Source organism: Pavona decussata, unplaced genomic scaffold (genome assembly GCF_977016875.1).
Source record: "Pavona decussata unplaced genomic scaffold, jaPavDecu1.1 SCAFFOLD_28, whole genome shotgun sequence".
Classification (NCBI taxonomy): Eukaryota; Metazoa; Cnidaria; class Anthozoa; order Scleractinia; family Agariciidae; genus Pavona; species Pavona decussata.
This window is the reverse complement of record NW_028145451.1, coordinates 2687572-2707370: the sequence shown is the minus strand read 5'-3', so window position 1 is coordinate 2707370 and position 19799 is coordinate 2687572. Positions and strand designations below refer to the sequence as shown.

Sequence of the window (19799 nt, the reverse complement as noted above, 5' to 3'; positions counted from 1 at the left end):
TCCCATACATTTTCTGCAATTCAGAAGCATATGGGAAAAAAAAACTGTGTGTGTTTGGTAAAAAATTCAAACAGATGGTTTCAGTCTTGAAATTAATTCCATTTGGTACGTTTGGATTAAGGATCATTACAAAAATGTACATTCCAGAATAAAATTTTTGCTTTCACTTCATGTACAAACTGCCCGATTAACAATGATGCTTTAATACCATGATAAGCTGTATTCGTGTATGCTTATGTTAAACGTAACTGGCTGTGTACATGCATAACTCGATTGAAGCCCTTCGATCAGTGCTTCAAGATCCACGGGCTGTAAAGTTATCATCTAAAAATCTGACAAGAATCTTCTATGTTTTAACAGGAACAATGAACTTGTCGATATGCTAAGATCTGTAGCATTGAAGATAAGATAAGATAACATAATCTATTTAATGTCAAATACACAGGGGGTGGTCTCCCAGCCCCCTGAGCCACAGGCTCATGATAAAAGTGTTTGACAATATAAAAGAAAGCTAATATCTTCAATAGCTACTAATTAAATAAAAAAATAACATCCATCTATAAAAATAAATAAATAAAAATAAATCGGTTCAAAGGCAATTGCTGCATTGACAGCCGATAAAATTTAACTTAGTTTAAAGTCTCCGAAAGGATGATGCATTAGGTGCATTTTTTACAGCAGATGGCAACTGGTTCCAGATGGGTGTGTTTTCACGAGCGATTTTTCAAGTCGCTTAGCGAGTGACAACCGGAAATCTCGTGAAAACAGTTGCTTTTCCAACTCGCTTAAAGTTAAGCGAGTCGGCAAACTTCAATGCAATTGTCATTAAATTTAAGCCACCAAACCAGGTAGCTTAAGCGACTCGGCAATTAATTTCCGCCAGTGAGAAGGAGCTTGCGGTCATTTATCTGATAAGCTTGTCAAATCGTAAAAAGAACAAGTCCCCTCGTCCTATAAGAATTTCCAGTTGCAAGCCGCCACAAAGCAACAGCCACTCGCTTTTCCACTGGAATCGCGCATTGCATGTTTGTATCTTGCCGTAAGAGATGCGGTCCAACCAAATTGTAAACGAATTGGAACGTATGTCTAGAGATTCGAAAATGTTCTCGCCAAATATTATCGGCGTACTGGTTTTAAACCATATGTTCGAACCAGAATTGCGGCCTCTCAAAAATCCATGCAATTTTCCTTCTGCGGCATATCTTCCTCTGCGAATGTAAAAAATACGCCTCTACTCTTCTTCTCCTAGCTCTAACTAATAGCAATCTCAACCTTTGATGAAATCGGTTCCTTCTATTATAAAGCAAGCGCATAAACACAGTAATAAAGAGAAGAAGGACGAACAAGCGATCGCCGTCTGCATCTCCCGCCATATTATTCAAATTGATTTATTCGAGCACGTTATCTCCTCAAATTACTAGAATGAAATATAATCTTACTCGTTAAAACACCCATCAACTTTAAGTCGCTTAACGAAGTCGGTAAACAAAACACCCTCAGGAATGTTAAGCGAGACATCCGGCGTCGTGAAAACACACCCGATGTGTGGGTTCATGTACGCATGTGAGCCATGAAGGAATCTACTATTGTTTGAACAAACAAAATGTGTCCAAAGTGCATGTCTTCTAAACTTGTTTACTGGCTCATGAGAAAAAATATCTTACACCAAGGGCCTAGCTAGATAAATCCTCCACTTAAGGGTCTACATGTATTTGTTTGGATTTTTTCTACCTAGACTCCATCTCTTCATCTCAATATTAATTAAGTATTTTTCTTGACATGATGAAGTGAATATGTCAATCGTATCATTCTGTATGGATTCCAAGTATGGAGCTGCCAATTGACTGGGAAAACAAACCTGAAATATGCAGAAGCAGTGGCATGTGAAGAGCAAGCGCTCAAAAGACTGGAAAGCTTTCCCAAGTATTTTGAGAAACCAATCCTGCAGATTGTTCACCACAGTAAGTACTAGTTGTTTCATACCTTTTAAACTCATCTCCAATAGATGAGCTTGGGAGACTGGTGCCTAGAGAGTCGGTGAGGGGCCTCACACGGTTAAGGCATGCTGAGAGGTATCCATGGCAACCCTGTGATTAGAAACCACCTTGGCAAGCAGTCACCATTGGGCACTGTCACACAATACTTATACCTTACCCAATACAGTACTTACCTGGAATCCCCCAGCCAAAATGTGGGTGGGTGTCGTGGGGCAAGAATCCGCAACAATTTGCTGCCCAGCAAATGATCTGTGACGATCAGCTAAGTTACAAGTTAAATGTATTGCACAATAGGAAATCTGCCCTGCAGGGACCTATGGACGTCCCACAGATCATGAACTGCCGTAAACTAGACCACTGACTGCATTGGCTTGAACCTAACTTTGCCTTAATTACATTTAGCCACATTTTATCACTCATCACATTGTGACTTGCTCATTAAGCTTTTATGGGAGCATAGCCATTTTTTTCAGGCTTTCTTTTTGCAGCTGTTTAACAGGTGGAGATACGGGAGTAAAGGGGTCGGGAATTTGAAGGGACCCAACTTTAATATTTTGGAGGTGTAGTGGTTAGCACATTAGACTCTTGATTCGACAATCCTAAGATCAGAGGATCCTTGGTTTGAGGCTTGGTAATGGTTTCTGCTTTGTCATGTTGTTTTCTTAGACAGGAAACTTTGCTTCATATTGTCTCTATAGGTTTATAAATGGGCATCTGCGACATACTGCTGGGGGTAACTGTTGTGGACTAGTATCCCATCCAGGGGGAGTAACAACACTCCTTGTTGCTTCATGTTACAGAAATTAGGTTAAGCTCCAGCCGCGTTTGTAGTTCACTTAGTTTCGAAGTGCGTCTTTATCTTACCAGCCTTGGGTTGAGTACCCTCTCTCTCCCCAAAGTTATTGACTGAAGTGCTTGGTTGAACCCTCCCCCCCCCAAAAAAAAAAAAAATTGTATTACCTTTAATTAAAGTTGCCTGATCATGAAAACTCTGAAATTCTCATTTTGTTATCTGTTTACAAAGGTTCAAGTGGATTACAAACCCTTGCACAGCAATGCTACAAACTCTTGGAGAATGAATATTTTGAAAATGAGCCAGTAGAATGTTGTGTCAGCGGCCAGTGGTAAGACTTAAACTGTAAAATGTATAACTTCCTTGAAAACAGTGAGCATAACATGACATGTCTTTGAGTACCTAGTTAAGATACAGGATTCAGGAATTATTAAAATTATTAAAATTACTTGTAGTCAACTTTAATCCTCCAGAGGTAAAAAACTCCACTTGACAAGTGTCTGCATTTTCTATCAGACAAGACGTCATGTACTCTACATGATAAGATGAAGTATTTTTATTTTGATATATCTTGGGGACAGACTTTTCTATGTCTAAGTCAGTGAATCTGCTGCCACACAAGTGAGCACTGTCTTGAGTGTATAGGCAACCCTTGACCCTGCACATACTGTATACCAACGTGAACCTCGAACAAGAAACTTCCCCTCATCACAGCTGACTTTCATGATACAAATACCGAAGCATGATCAGTCAACCTCATCACCTGCCAAAGACTAGCTCAGTAAGCAGGCAAAACATCATGACCTACAACTTAAGTGACTTCATTGTGAGACAAACCACTATTTTATCATTATGTTCCACTATGTTGACCAATGTTTCCAGCTTTCACAATAAAATTTCTTGATGTTAAAACATTCTCCCAACTACTACCACAAGAAATATGTGGAGAACAGTGATGAGATTACACATGTATGTATGTATGTTGATACTGGGGCTTAAAGGGTTTAAAGTTACCAGGGCAGTCCTGTTCATGAGTTTAAAATCACCATTGATAATGATTGGTGATCAGGGCTCCACTAATTTTTACCCTCTAAATTTTCATGAGTTCTCTTTTGTGGGGAGTAGATAGGGCGGCAGGGGTATTTTGTAGAATGCCAAACGCATGACGAGAGTTTCTTCCTTGAAAACAGTGAGCATAACATGACATGTCTTTGAGTACCTAGTTAAGATACAGGATTCAGGAATTACTAAAATTATTAAAATTACTTGTAGTCAACTTTAATCCTCCAGAGGTAAAAAACTCCACTTGACAAGTGTCTGCATTTTCTATCAGACAAGACGTCATGTACTCTACATGATAAGATGAAGTATTTTTATTTTGATATATCTTGGGGACAGACTTTTCTATGTCTAAGTCAGTGAATCTGCTGCCACACAAGTGAGCACTGTCTTGAGTGTATAGGCAACCCTTGACCCTGCACATACTGTATACCAACGTGAACCTCGAACAAGAAACTTCCCCTCATCACAGCTGACTTTCGTGATACAAATACCGAAGCATGATCAGTCAACCTCATCACCTGCCAAAGACTAGCTCAGTAAGCAGGCAAAACATCATGACCTACAACTTAAGTGACTTCATTGTGAGACAAACCACTATTTTATCATTATGTTCCACTATGTTGACCAATGTTTCCAGCTTTCACAATAAAATTTCTTGATGTTAAAACATTCTCCCAACTACTACCACAAGAAATATGTGGAGAACAGTGATGAGATTACACATGTATGTATGTATGTTGATACTGGGGCTTAAAGGGTTTAAAGTTACCAGGGCAGTCCTGTTCATGAGTTTAAAATCACCATTGATAATGATTGGTGATCAGGGCTCCACTAATTTTTACCCTCTAAATTTTCATGAGTTCTCTTTTGTGGGGAGTAGATAGGGCGGCAGGGGTATTTTGTAGAATGCCAAACGCATGACGAGAGTATTCGTTCACGAAAAATAAATCATCAGATAGTTGACTGAGTAGATTTTGGTCACGTGCTAGGCAATGAATTTTGCAAGTGTACTGGTAAAACCCTTTTCTCTTTGTTTGGTAGACTGTTTCCCGTGATTCTGGCAACAGGTCATTAAACGAGTTAAATCGCCACTTCCACCAATAGTTTCTTTAGTTAGTAGTTTACCTTGGATCAGAGGAACACGTTTCGACTCAACAATTGCGGCAAGTGAGTGAAACAGTTGTTTACATAAGACAATATTTTGTCGCTCTGTCAGACTTTTTTCGGTCAGTTCTGAATTTCACGCTTGTTTGAGATCAATGTTACGTCACAGCACGAAAGCAATGAAGCATGGCTAGCACAAACTACCATTTCATGTCTTCTTTTCGCAAACGACCGGCCATAAGGCAATGCATAAGGCCATCTGAACAGCGTACATTATGATCCAAGGCGTTTGAATGAACGGTTCCAACTGATTGAAGTTTTGAACGGATGGATAATTTTTCTGAACAGATGACCAAGTGGTTGGAATGGATTCAAATTTTTCTGAACGGGTGCCACAGCCGTTTGAACGGATAGACAATTTTTCTGAACGGATGGCTCAAGCTGTTCAAGCAGATGGACGATTTTTGTGAACGGATGCAAATTTTTCTGAACGGGTGCAATAGCTGTTCGAACGGTTGGGCAATTTTTGTGAACGGATGACACAGCTGTTCAAACAGATTGACTTCTGTTCTGAACGGATGAGAAACAGCTTGTGAACGGATTTCCATTTGAAAACGGAAAGCCGTTAGTGTACGTTTTCGCGTGAGAGGTCACAAATGCCGAATCCATATATATAGAAGTCCTTTTATGCAATGGCTGCCATAACAACAACTTAAAGCTAACCGTCTGCATAATCAGTGCTTAACCCAAAACAGTACAGAGTGGTGGTTAGACCTAAATAACTTCGTTCGTTGCTTAATGGTAAACTGTTATAGGTGTTCGGCATTCTGCAAAATAACCCTGCCAGTTAAGCAACAAACAATATTATTTAGGTCTAAGCACTTTTCTATACTATTTAGGATTAAGCACTGATTATACAGACAGTTAGCTTTAAGTTGTTGTTATGGCAGACATCAGACATTATAGGACTACTATGGATTTGCCGTTTGGCTTGCGGCGTTCTGCAATACCCCTGCGGTAGATCTATAGGGTTTTGGTAAATGAATGGAATGTATCAGCCAATCAATGCACAAGTTTTGTTTGACATTTTTGGCATAAACTAATGACTGATATGACAAGCAGCTAATCATATGAACCTTCATTGATTCCTGTAGTTTTACCTTTGCATATACTTACCATATTTGGCACAAATCAATCAAGTATGACTTGCCATGTGAGTAATCATTTGTCCCTTCTCAGAATGCTGCAAGTTCCCTTGTCCACCATATAATTATTTTGTCTTACTTTGTTGTTCATGCGTTCATTAATAATTTGTTGTTTCCTTCAAATTTCTGACATCCTCTAGGCACAAAGGAAAAATCTCCAGAGTTCATCATGAAAGTATTGCTAGCAGTGATTCAAACAATGTGAGTCTGATGTTTCTAAGGTAGAGGTTTAAGTAGCTACACTGTATCATTACAGTTTTCAGCAGTTTGACGTACACACATGAAACAACTGGGTCATTCTGCATTGTATAATGTCGACCCTTCTGCCTCATTTGCATGACTTTTTAATCAAAGGAATGTTTGACAGCAAGATCAAAAATAATTATATGAATAAGTTGAACATTTGCAGACTGCAGACAAGCCCTAACCTAGAGACTAGTTAGAATTTTTTAGGTTTCTTTTACAGGTCACAGGTCACAACTACAGGTCATTGTGATAATTGTATATAAACAATATAAACAGCCGGGTCTCCAAGCCCCCTAAACTCAATACTAAAAAGCTAATTCATGCCTAAGGCACACTAACCCTCTTGGATATATACCAGTACAATAGTGAAATGTGGAATGTGGCCTGTGAAAAAGACCTGTCCCTGTATTGTGTTGTTTCCTAAATAGACAAGAAACTTTTCTCTGCATTTTCTCTCTCCACCCAAAGGTTTAGATGGATGCTAATGAAGTAAACTATTGCTAACCCTGTGATGGATGGACTAGTATCCATTCAAGGGATATATATTAAAAGTAAATTAAATGTTTTTGAGATTTAACAAGGACTGTACTTAAATTTTTCATCAGATTTCCAGTACCTCTATTTCTCCCTCAAGTGACAAAGAAAACTCAATCGTTGAAAAACCACAATCACTGATTGAAAAGGTAAAACACCATCATGATCACTACTTCACTTAAATCATCAAGCTAATATCTTTTAATAACAGAGCTTCATTGTACTGGTATTATCCCGCTCTATAACGTCAAACAACCAATAAGTGTCTTGAAAATGGGGTTGGTAAGAAAAAAGTCGCAAAGGCAAAAATTATGCAATTGCCACATGAGCTATACTGAGACTGAAACCTAACACTGTACTAAAAAAATGATGATGGGTGTGTCCCAGTGTGTCCAAACCAAAAGGGGCACATATTATTAAGAATGGACCCTATCATACAATTGTACCTATTTAAAACTCTACAAGTTGTTCACCTGTCTGCACACCACATGGAGCACAGTTTCTTGTCTAGGGACATTCCATTTATGATCTAGCGTGAAGTGTGAATTCAATTTGAGACACCATGTTGGATAGAACTTCATTTATTCAACAATAGGTCATGTGGTACAATAACAATGTAGGTATGCATGGTGTGCAGAGGCATGGGTATTACATAGCCTTCCTTCCCCCCTTATGTGTGAGAAAGTTTCCTACAACCCCCACTTTTTTTCTCAGAATCCTTTGGATTATGTTGTATGGCATGTGAGTTCCCCTTTTGTTTTGCTAGCTTTTTTGAAAACATTTTTTTCAGTGCTTAGCCTAAAGACTATCATCCATAGGGGTGGGCTGTGAAGGGGTGGTCAAAAAGGGAATGGTTAAATGTTCAAGGAATCAACCATCTGGGTGGTAATCCTGCTGGTATATGTTAAATCAAACTGCTGATCTAATAATTAGATCAGCAGTTTGATTTAACATATACCAGCAGGATTATTGGAGTAAACTATATATTAGGAAACAAAGGATATAAAAGTAGAGAAGGAAAAAACGTGGCAGAAGGTGACTCCAACTACTTACATTTGAACTGAAGGTCTGGGACACTAGTGGATAGCGTGCCTTACTTTTCAAACAGAAGATACATGTATGATGTGCTACCTACTTAACCACCTTTCACATTTCACCTAACCCCAACCCTCACAAGTGCCCTCTTCTTTGTAACAAAGGAGTTTTGTTGGAGCTAATTTAAACTTACACTGTACATGCTAACTTGTTTTCAGAATTCTGGATTGCAATATGACCTCACATTTGAGAGTATTCCTGATGGCCTAAAGGGAATCCTAGCAGGGGATATCAAGTAAGAAAGTTCAACAGTGATACACTGTAAAGCAGTTTGTTAAAAAAAAAAAAGTCATTTGCAGACTGTTTTTATGTAGTTAGAGAAACACAAATAGAAGTCTCTGGGAGAGCGAAAATGCTATAATTTTAACTGGCGCCATTCAAGGGAAGTCTTTCTAAAACTCTTTTGGGTTCTCCCAGTTTTCTATGTGATTGTTTCTCCTTACATTTGAACAAAAATGTTCAAAATAAGTAATTAATTTTGAAAAAGTCCTTCCAGGGGTGTAACATAAAGTGATGTTTTGGGTGTGCTCCTAAATTAAATTGAGAGCATCTTGGTTGTTTTTGGAAATGGCTGTAGATGTTTGTTGTTCTCTGCCATGTCACTGTGTTCCCCCGCAGAGAAAACGTTTAAATTCTAGTAAGCAGAAAAAACAACAGACAATGATGAAGGAAGGACACGACCAGTAGTGTTTATTGGAGACGAGAAAAAGAAAAAAAGCAAGCATACAAGCAATAACATAGTGGCGAAGCAAAAAAATGAAAAGAGAAAATTACTTGGACAGTGTAAGCTACAAAACTATTAAAATACCAAACAAAATACTAGAAAAATTAAGGTTGTTAAGATGTGAGCACGAAAACTGGCTGTTACGAGCACGAGAGCTGACGACACCTAGATACTATGATGTGACGTGGAAATCCCTAGAGGATGCTGAGGCGGTTAATTGCAAATGCCAAACATAATCATATTTATTTTAGTAGTTGTTCTGATGTGAATATTTCAACATTACATTATTTTTTTAGACGTCTCAAGAAACTGCCATCAGTGGAGTTGCTGAAGTGTTTTATCCGAGCCAACACTGAAAACCCTTGGTCAAATGACAACAGCCCCTGGTTGGTCAAGGTACTGACTGTAAATCAATCTAGGGTTTGTTAAATATGACCAGGGCTGAGGATTATTATTGGTTTAAAAAACACAGAGCTTTCCCTACTATTGAATACAGATCTTGCCACAAGGAAAATTGTACCTTGAACAATGGGACCTTGTGTCTTATGGAGGGCCTCGATCAATGGTAACGGTCAATATGTCGGTCGACTCGCGGTCGACTGAAGGTCGATATCTCGGTCGATGTATCCACCAAGTATCGGTCGATTGTTGGTCGAGCATGGGCCGCTATATAGGTGACGTGTCGACCAATCATTGAATCACCTTCGGTCAAGAGATCGACCGACAGTCGGTCGCGATAGCATCGGCAGTGTGTCAGCAATATATCGGTGAACCATCGGTCAAGTATCGGTAAAGTATCGGCTGATACTCTGTCGACACAAAAAAGGAACGAGCATTTTGCTTTGTTCTAAACCGGTTAAAACGGGACACTACAGTGTAATACGCTGGCATATTTTTGCGCATTCTCTTGACCTAATATGGTAAAATGATGCAATCGTGGAAGAATAAAATGAGATAACGACAGACTATCGGCCGACTATCGGTCGTTATTATATTGGCCATCAACTGATATGATGACCGATATAGCGGTGCGCTATGTACACGAATGTCGATCGAGATAAGGACGAAGTGTCGAAAAAACATATCGATAGAATATTGACCAATATATTGGCCGGTAAGTGGTGAAATATCGATGAAGTATCGGTGATATGTCGGTGAAGTGTCGGTGTATTGCTATCTATATCGGCCGACAGCCACCTCGGTCGATACGACGACTGCCATAACGGTACAACATCGGCCGAGTCATCCCCAATTATCGACCAAGTAGCGACCGAGGCGCAACCGAGATATCGACCGTCACTCAAGGTACCTGTAGTTGTGACTGCAAACACCTACTGCGTGTTGGGCGTCATGTTCCATTAACTGTGTTTTACAGTCTGCTTGGTAAAACTTTATTTGAAGTTTGCAGGGTTGCCACTGTCAAGAAAAGAGAATTTCTAAGTGCTACCTAGTTATGTAGTGGTTTATTTAGACACGGCCATACAGTGGATGTGTGTGCAGTCTAATGGAAAATGCATTAGACTGGAAATTATTTCTTTGATTTCTCAGTGGCATATCTATTTGCTCTGTAAGTTTGTTGGGGTGGCTAACTACAGGACAATGCCATGGAGGTTCATTTTCCAATGTTACAAGAATCATTATCACTAAGATCATGCCTGAACCCTCAGATTTTGTAAGAATAGCATTGAGTAACTACTTGTATGTGATTGCCCATTTGATTTAGGCCTGCATAATAGCAAAGCTCTAGATTATGTTTGTTAGGAGGATATAGAAAGGTGATTTTTAATACTTGATTGGATTCAAATGTTCTGTAAGTTGAAATCAAGTCCAGCTTTACTGATCATGTTGTCAACAAAATGTTATGATGTGATGATCAAGATTGAAGTTGCCACAAGATCAAATTTCAAAGGTTTTAGCACTCTTGTGCTCTCAAAATTAATTATAGTAAAATTTGAACTATTTCCTGTATTACATAGATATATGGTAACTGATTTACAGGTGTTTGCTTAATATATAGTTACCTCTGGTTATCATATCTTAAATAAGACCAATCTTCAATCTCTTAATCTTCAGACTGAGTTGGCAAGGAAATATTCCCTCACTGACAAGTTGAAAGATTTTACCTTGATTTTTAACAAGGTAAGTGTTACACAGTGGAAGAAATGCGATGATACATGTACATTTTAAACATTGTGTTTAAATGAGAAAGATGTATTTTATCTTCAGTCTGTGACACGAAAAAATACTCTCCACAAGAAAATGATTTGTAATCCACACTTTTAAAACGTCTACAGCTGTAATATCTGCTAGGGCTTGTTTAACTGTTTCACTTGCTTTTCTGTTGAGAGAACAGTACTACTTATAATGACTAATGCATTTTCAGTCTTAGTTTGAAAATTCTGATGTACTTCTTTTTGTGTTGACAACTGGATTATCCAGGTGTGAAAGACTCACTACAGGTCTTGCAGGGTTCCAGCGTAAACTTTAATTACAAACACAACGAACTACGAAGGCATCTCCTATACAACTCACTCTCCAAACGGAAAGCATGCACACGTTCAGTAAAGCATGACATAGTGACGTCATTGTCGTGCAACCGGAAGTCATGACAACTCTGTTACACCAGGGTCCTCCACTATTGGCAGCCAGCCCCTAGACTGAATAATGCCCCCATGGCGGGCACAATCCAGCATCCAGCTATGAGCGTCCATGCAAAGGAGCAGGCACCTGTTACACTGACCAGGGGAGGAGAAGGCAGTGGGGGGGGGGGGGGGGGGGGACAACCACAGTCCAAAACCCTTGGTGCCTGCAACGTTGGCAGAGGAACCTTGTGCTGCCCCAATCACACGTCACATGTACAAAGCTAAGAACTACTGCACCTGCACCTCAGCGCTGACTGCATACAGACATAACTGGTGCTCTTTCTTGTTAACTTCTTTAATTTGAATTTAAGTGTATTAAACACACTTGGACAACTTCTAATGGTACTCCGTTTAGTTTTGATATTTCTGACATAAATTTTCCTTGCTGTTGACATTTTTCAGAAAACTACTCCTAAATCAAAGCCTCCCACAAAAAGAACCAAAAGCACTGAGAAACCAAAGAAGAAACTCCTAGATGACGGCGCTGCAGGACATTCAAAACCTAAACTGAACAAGACGGATCCTTCACAAAGGAAGCTAGACGCTTTTAGAAAAAGTACAGCTGACATTTCAAAGACCACAGACAAAACTACCACGAGCTCTGTGAAGCTCATTCAGAATGCTCTTAAAAAACACACTCCCGTGGTAAAGGACCCTGTTGAAGGTTCTTCAAGCTTGGAGGAGAATGATGATAAAACACCTTCAGGACAGCTACGAGGAACTCCAATAAAATGTAGATTAGTGTTGACTCCAGTGAAATCTCCATACAAAGGAACTGGAAAAAGCCCCGCCCAAAAGATTTCTGGCATCAAAGGAGCTGCTAATAACAGTAAAACAAATTGTGTGGTTATTGAGGATGACACAAGTGAGGTAACAACCATCAGTTCCAAGACTCCGAAGAAAAGTTTATGTAAATCTATCAACAAGCTGAAAAAGTCTCCTAAAGGTAGCAAACCCAAGAAGTCAAGGGAACTGGCAGAGGCTAAACGTAATGATAAACTGCTCAAAGATGCAGCTCCTTCCAAAAGTGTTGAAACTGTGGTAATAGATGGTGATATCAAGAAAAAAGATCTCTGTATCAAGAAAGCAGAATCAGAAAAGAAGGCCAAGACACCAAAAGCAGATACTGTGCAAAGAACTGAACTGGTGGATCTTGCAGATCAGTCTGAGGACGATTTTGTGTCTTGTCCAAAGAAGGTAAAAGTTTAACAAGAAATAGCTTTTAGTTATTACTTTTCTAGAAAAAGGCAAGTGACCCACATAAAAGAGATCTATACTGACGCTCGACTGATTTGTTTTATATATGAGACTGAACCAAGTCAAGCATTTAGCATTGGTAGTTGCAAACAAACAAAATCAGTTAAGAGTAGTCCATATCTGCCTTGCATAGGTCACTTACATTTTTTAGAAATTAAGTATTAATAATTAAAAGCTACCAGTATTTCTTGTTTATTTGTTTGAGAAGACTGGTATGAGCCGTGGATTATGGGATTGTTTGGGTGAACAGATTGATATCATGCCGACAAAGTGCATTTTTCAGCATTTTCTTGGGGAATGACGGCTCTTGTTAAATAGTTTTTGCCTAAAAGAGTGTTCTATACATCTGACTGTCGAGAAATGCACTAATTTCATTCATCCTTGCAATTTCTGTCCATCTACCCAAATGATCCCATAGTCGCTCACTCGTACTAGTCTCCGCATTGTTGTGCTAATATTCTTAATTACTTAATTTAGATTTGTAATTGCAATTGTATTGAGCTGAAAAACCCACTTAGGGAGCATCAATAAAGTTTGTATGTATGTTTCTTGAGTGGAGAATTAAACAAGGTTCATGTGACAAACATCCTGCATACTTCTAGGATTTGAATGTTGAGGCTTTCTTTCTTGTAGCTTAAAGTCCATGTGACACCCATCAGTGTAAAGCAGTCAGCTAGCAAAATGAAGCAGATGACGTTGTTAGACCTGACAAAGAAAACGAATGATGGCAAGGCTGCCCCCTTATCACCAAAGATCAAAGCAAAGAAACAGAAAACATTGTCTGAAATGTAAGTTTTGTGTGTTACTGAACTCAGGATTCATCTCTGAGATGACTGCAAGTTAGCGAGAAAACATTTTTTGCCATTGTTGGAAATCATCAGGACAGGAAATAAAAACTGTTTAAAGTGTACAAAATTTGAGTTACTGAAAGTTTAGCAATAAAAACAGCTTGAAGCATCACGCTAACAGCCAACGGGGGAGGGGGGGGGCGTATGTTTTTTTTTTTATCACCATGATCTTAGCAGCTCAGATTTTGAGGACTTATATTTTGGGTGGTGGGAGAGTGGGTAATATTTAGGGCCTAGTTGTTCAAAGCTTGGGATAACATGATATTACCGGGACCAGAAATTTATGGTACTCAAAACAGGGGAAATTTGAGATTTTCCAAAACTTGTAGTGTTCATCTGCCATTTGCCCTGAAGTAATAAAAGTAACTCTTCAAAGGGATAGGCTAAGTATTCCAGCCAGTGGGGGGAGGGGGGTACTTCTTGTTACTTTGTTCTTCAGAAAGTGGTGCTCAGTGCTCAAAATTGCTAGGTGGGTGTCCTTAGTTAATGACTTTCTCATAAGTTGGTTGAGGGGTGGGGATGTGCAGCAATGTAGTGGTTAGAATAGGGAACTTAAGCACAGACGTTTTTGAGCCACAACAGCAACCCGGAATTGAATTTTTCAGTTTTTGGAACCTTTTCACATCATCGCGTTTGTAATGCCAAGCCACAGTCATCAACAAGAGCTTTTCCTGTCTGTGGTAAGGAGCAAAACCACGCCAAAAAAAGGAAATATTCGACTTCCGGTTGCCGTCCATGGCTCACAAACATCTATGCTTCCTATTGTTTGAAGTCAGGCTCAACCTTTGTTGTCTTTTTGTTTGGGAAATGTCGTATTTTTGTAAAACGGCAACTGTGAACCCCCACACTAACTGTAGTACACCAATTTAAAGGTTTTATCTGGGGCATTGTATAAATCATTCCAGCTAAGACAAAGGAAGTAACAGAAAAGAATGAAAAGTGTTTAAAACGAGAAAATATAAACCTTAAAATACATCTCACTTCTCGTATACACTGGGTATACCCCTGAACTATAGCTTAATTTGCAGATCTCAGCACATAGTTTCTTGTCTAATGGCGACTTCATCTTAAAAGTGTAAGAGGAAAAAGTTACAAAATATGGAAGGGTGGTTAATCATGTCTTATGTAGGAGGGGGGTAAGATTTTATGCTTCCATTGTGCAGATCTCTCCAAGATCTGTTTGGTGTCCAAATTTGATGCAAATTGACCTAATATTGGGCACGCAATGACTTCTTGTGCCACTGGCACTCTTGGGAGTGAAAGGGTTAAACAAGAAATTTTAATTATATACTCAACATTGTCACGCTTCACACAGGTGTATACATGAAGGGCTTTGGGCATAACTAACCTATAGCCCCTTTTAAGGCCAATTTACATGGTACGACTTTTGCTTACCTGACTGTCGCATGCAATTTCTAGAGCGCGCGCTGGTTGCATCATGCAAAACGTGGCATACAACTCTCGTCATTCAACATTGACAATACCTACGATTGTCGTAGGATTTTGAAACATGTTTTAAAATCCTACAACTTTTTTTGTGACGTACACGACAGTCGTAAGCGAGTTGTACGTTTGATTTACATGAAACAATTCATGTCATAGGCCTGTCGTAAGCTTGTCGCATGCGACAACGTCGTACCATGTAAATCAGGCCTTCATTTCCTTTAGGAAACATTGGCTTGATGTTTTATCCGCTGCTTTGCGCTTTGTTTTGTGATTTGAAGGGAAATCTTGCCCATAATCATGGGTATTTACCCTAAACGAACTGCAAAAAAAGTGAAAAGATACTAAATGCTGAAATAAGTTATGCCAGAAGGCGGCTTGACATCTGTAAGCTCTTTACATTGTCTACCGGACAAAACGGCTGGCAGAAACAACTTAAATGAGCAGGAAAGCAATGCCGTCCTCGACGATTCTATAGTGAATCCTGAGTGAATCCGAATACGTGTGGACGGGCAAATTCGATTTGAATACGCTGCGATCACATAACGTGTGGGCACGGATATTTTCGTATCCGGAAAGAAAAAGTTGCGGATTCTAAAAAGGGGTGTAAAAGGCACTTAGTTGTCGGGTATGCCGTGAGCCCTTCAAATGGGTACTGCAACATACACCTGCAAATGGTCTAGCATCCCATCCAGGGGGGAGTAGCAAATTACTCCTTGTAGTTGCTTCATGCCAGAGAAACCAAACCATGTTTAGTTCCTAGGTTGATTAATGATCAGTTGAAGTTGTACCTGTTTATTAATTGACCTATCTTTGTTCCGTTGCCAGGTTCAGTGCTGCATCACAGAAAGATAAACCTAGTGCACTGAATGCTTTAATCAGGGAAACTGTGAAAGAAGTGTCTTCCCCAAGCAATCTAGTTCTGAACCTTCCCACCCAGCAGCGTGATCACGTGGCTGAGAAGTGGCATGCCCACCAAGAAAGGATAAAATGGTGAGACTTTATGTCATGATGATGTAAGCTGAGAGCGCTCTTGTGTATGGGATTGGCACATTATTATTGTGCGTCAAGACTAATTATCATTTTTTTAACTAAAACTCACATCAGACAATTTACCCTTAATTCATTTTTTTTTTGTTTGGAATAGTGTCTTTCACTCAAGCTCTTCAACGGGTTTCAAGTGTAAATGCACAAAACAATCTTCACTTCTTTTGCTTTTTTTATATATCTTATCATTTTTTTTTTTCACAAACTTGTGTCTTTCTGAGTGCTCAGTTCTGTTATTTCTCCAGCCCTTGTACCTTGCAAATTTCTGGAAATGACTTAACACAGAATTACCAAAATAAATAAATAAATAAATGTGCTTTCTACTTACAACCTGATTGTTACTTATTGAAGAAGATCATGATGGTTTCATCAGAGACAGTCATTAATGCACAAAAAATTTTGTTTTTAAGGAAAACAATGAGTGCAGAAGAAAAGGCCAAGAATAGATTGGAGAGAATAAAGCTACAAAGGTAAAGCTCCCCCTCCCTTAAAATATTTCCTAACATGAACAAAATGAATAAACATACATCCACCAATAACTACGGTCCATTAACCCTTAAGCTCCCAGTGTCAACATACATATTCCTGCCCTCGTTGCTGTGCATTAGAATATGGAGAAGAAACCTAAGCAGTTAAGTTGATCAAAAATCAGTCTGTTAGTGGATGTTGCATTGCTACAAGTTATGTTTCCTTGTGCTTCTCCTTGTTTTTTCCTACAAGCGAAGTAATTCCCACATGCTTGATTTGTTTTCTGGTTCATTCTATTTTAGGCAGTTAAATGGAAAACTTGTGGCCAAGAAGGTGAGTCTCCCTTGAAGTGACTGCATGTTGGAACAAATATTATATAGCTTAAAGTAAAATTATGGTGTTTGGTCTTCTCTTGATGAGTAATTTCACACCTGTTTTGCAGAAACCAGAAGATCACGAGCTTTTAGACTTAAAGCCTCTTCCTCCAGCCAAACCTGTCAATCAACTAACTGGAATATCACCTGAATCATTCAGCGATGTAGCCATGATAGCAGAATTTGTTCACACCTTCCGAGATCTTCTTGTCCCGAAGGAAACGCTGCATATTTCCATAGGTGAGAATGTTTGTCAACTTTGCCAGTAACATTTTTGTGCGTGTGACTTTTAATTCCATTGAAAAAGGGCCCCTGTCAATGCTTCATCTGCTGCTGTATTTCAGAATTGAGGGCATGCAAAAAATCAAGCAAAATCTGCACCAAAACAACAGCAAGTGGTCTAAAAGGCACTAATGCCCGGTTAATGGTAGAAGCCCTTCATTTTTTCTGGGGGGGGGGGGGTGGCAGTTTGCAGATTAAGGGTTTGTTGTTTGCTGTGCCTCTCTGAACTGGCCATAAATTAAGAGACAAATAGCTTGTTAATAAGTAAAATTCTTTCTAATTTGACTGTTTAACTCTTTTCATTGTAAAAGTAAAGAACCTTTTAATGGTCAATACTGTTTCATTATTTCTGGCAGATAATTTATCAGAGGCCTTGGTGGCAGGTGTTAAAGGCTTTGCTCTGGTGTCAAGAATATTAGTCATCTTCTTACAGATCCTGTTACAGGACAGTTCAACCAAGGTGGGTTCACACTTGAAGGCTCTTTAATTTTACTACAGGTGCCCATGGCCCATAAAATGGAAGATGAAAAATTGTAATTTGTGCATGGATCTCTAGGCCCAACTTTGTAGTTTAGGGGTATCGTGTTAAAGGCTTCTGTAGCTTGTACCTGGTTTTTTTTTTGAGTGTGTATAACAGAGCTTATGACTGTATGCTTGGGTACTATGAAATGTAGTGTAAACCACATGCTTCAAGTCATCCCCTTGAGATACTGTTAACCCTTTTAAGCCCTAACAGTGATCAGCATCGCAAATTTCTCCTTGTAATATCAATGCTTATTCAAACCCTAGCCTAAGGTCATGAGCATTAAGGATATGATCACCCAAGGTGAATTTTCTTGATATTTTAATAACCTCTCCCCAGTACTTTTATAAGAGAATTATGGGGGCAAGTTTTTGAAATTAGGGGCTAAAGGGGTAATATCTTGGTCTTTCAAGCTGTCTTAATAGTTTTTGAATTGCAAAATTTTGCTCCAATTCTAGCTTCTAAGACCCCCCCTCCCTCTAAGAATTTTCGGTGACCTTCCATGGGGTGGGTATGGAGTGTTTCAGGAACTGCACAATAAGATCCCCCCCCCCCCCCAACAAAAAAAATTAATCTCACCTGTAATTTACCTGTGTGACCTGAAAAGAGTTTGGTTCATGCCATTGTTTTCACCGGTCTGAACCTGACAGTTATGTTGGTAGGACTTCGCAAGGGTTTCATTAAGATTTTGAACAGGCAGGCAAGAGAGTTGACTTGGGTATGTTTTTTTATGGAAAATGGCAGCCAGGCAAAGTTCTACACCGTTTTTACAGATGGTCTATTTACCTGGTGCTCAGCCCTTCTAAAATGAAACCCCTTTCTTTGCTATAATGTACAGCTCCAGAAAAAATCCATACCCACCCCATGGAAGGTCATCATTTTTCCTAGGGGGAGGGGGTTTTTAAAAGCTAAAATTGTAAAAGTAAAGTATGAAAGTCAAACTAAACTGGAATTTCCTGGGGGAGGGGCGTACAAAACAAAAATCCTTCCAAAGGGGGGAGTGTGGATATTTTCTGGAAACTGCACAATAATTTGAAACCTTTATTAACATAGAATGAGAGTGCCTTTCTTAGACTACAGTGCCATGCTCAAAGCAGGATTTAAGATTTAAGCCAAAATTAACATCAACTGACAGTGGTTCCTATTAAATTAATGTTGCATTATTATTCCCACTTTAAGGGTACAGAGGTAGGCATGCAACTCTCGGAAATGCCACTGACACAGCAAACAGCATCAGAGGTGTCCCGACTCTACCTGAGCTCAAAACTCAAAATCTTAACAGCTAATGAAGAAGACAAACAGCTTCAGGGAATCCTTGAATCACTGCAGCATGCTGAACTGTACAGTCTCACTGCTGATGAAAAGATAAAGGTACATTGAGAGTGTTTTCACAGACTTTCTGTGTTAAAGGTACTTCAATGTGGAGCAATAGTGTACAGTGCAGCCTTATTATTGGAGAGGGTGGGGGGAGGCTCTTACCAGCAGGCTGGAGATTGGGCATGAGGCACAAGCTCAAGGCTAACAGCCTTACCTCTTAAAAAAAGTATGCAACAGAAACTCAGACTGGTATAATTGCAGATATCTTGTATTGGTGAATACCCTAGTATGCTCCCGTGGCATTGCTTAGGATTGATGATGATGATGATGATGATGATGATGATGATGGTGGTTGCACAAGAAACTTGCGGCTTTGGTGTTCTCTTTCCATCAACTTTGATTTACACTTACTCATGACGTCCACTCTGTTTTCTACATGTACCTTTCATCTTCCACCATTTGCCTTAATGTTGTTTGGGGGACCTTGCCCATCTTCTCTTTTCCCTTCTGACCTCCATTCCAGTGTTGTAATGCAGTGTTTCTCTCTGTTTCTTTGTTGTATAATTGACCCTGTTCCATCTTCTCATGTTTGATATCAAATCAATACCTGTTATCTCTTTGATTTGTTGGCTTGAGGTGCTTTGCAGGCATCTTATTTTAAAATGTGCTTCATGTATTGAACTGGGAAACATCAATCTTCTGTCTTCTCTTTTCCCCTCGCTGTTGTACATTAAGGCTGGCTTGATAATTAATTTGTTTTGAACAGTTGTACTTAATTATAAGTTGTGAAGGTTCACTTGTCCACAACCCTTTCCTCGTGTTGAGATTGTCACTCTGA

The 19799-nt window shown here is 39.3% G+C and overlaps 1 protein-coding gene across 2 annotated transcripts in view; it reads left to right on the top strand.

Moving 5' to 3' along the window:
- Window positions 1–19799, top strand: part of LOC146485105 (tyrosine-protein kinase BAZ1B-like) — a 41866-nt gene that overhangs the window by 697 nt on the left and 21370 nt on the right. The window contains exons 2-16 of one of the 2 annotated variants that reach the window (XM_085104026.1): window positions 1789–1961; window positions 3022–3121; window positions 6302–6362; window positions 7013–7090; window positions 8195–8271; window positions 9057–9156; window positions 10834–10899; window positions 11805–12599; window positions 13293–13447; window positions 15779–15943; window positions 16408–16467; window positions 16768–16798; window positions 16908–17079; window positions 17478–17581; window positions 18824–19015. In XM_085104026.1, coding sequence (XP_084960152.1) covers window positions 1789–1961; window positions 3022–3121; window positions 6302–6362; window positions 7013–7090; window positions 8195–8271; window positions 9057–9156; window positions 10834–10899; window positions 11805–12599; window positions 13293–13447; window positions 15779–15943; window positions 16408–16467; window positions 16768–16798; window positions 16908–17079; window positions 17478–17581; window positions 18824–19015 — 2329 coding nt within the window. The remainder of the gene's footprint in view (window positions 1–1788; window positions 1962–3021; window positions 3122–6301; window positions 6363–7012; window positions 7091–8194; window positions 8272–9056; window positions 9157–10833; window positions 10900–11804; window positions 12600–13292; window positions 13448–15778; window positions 15944–16407; window positions 16468–16767; window positions 16799–16907; window positions 17080–17477; window positions 17582–18823; window positions 19016–19799) is intronic. The other variant, XM_085104027.1, reaches the window with a different exon arrangement.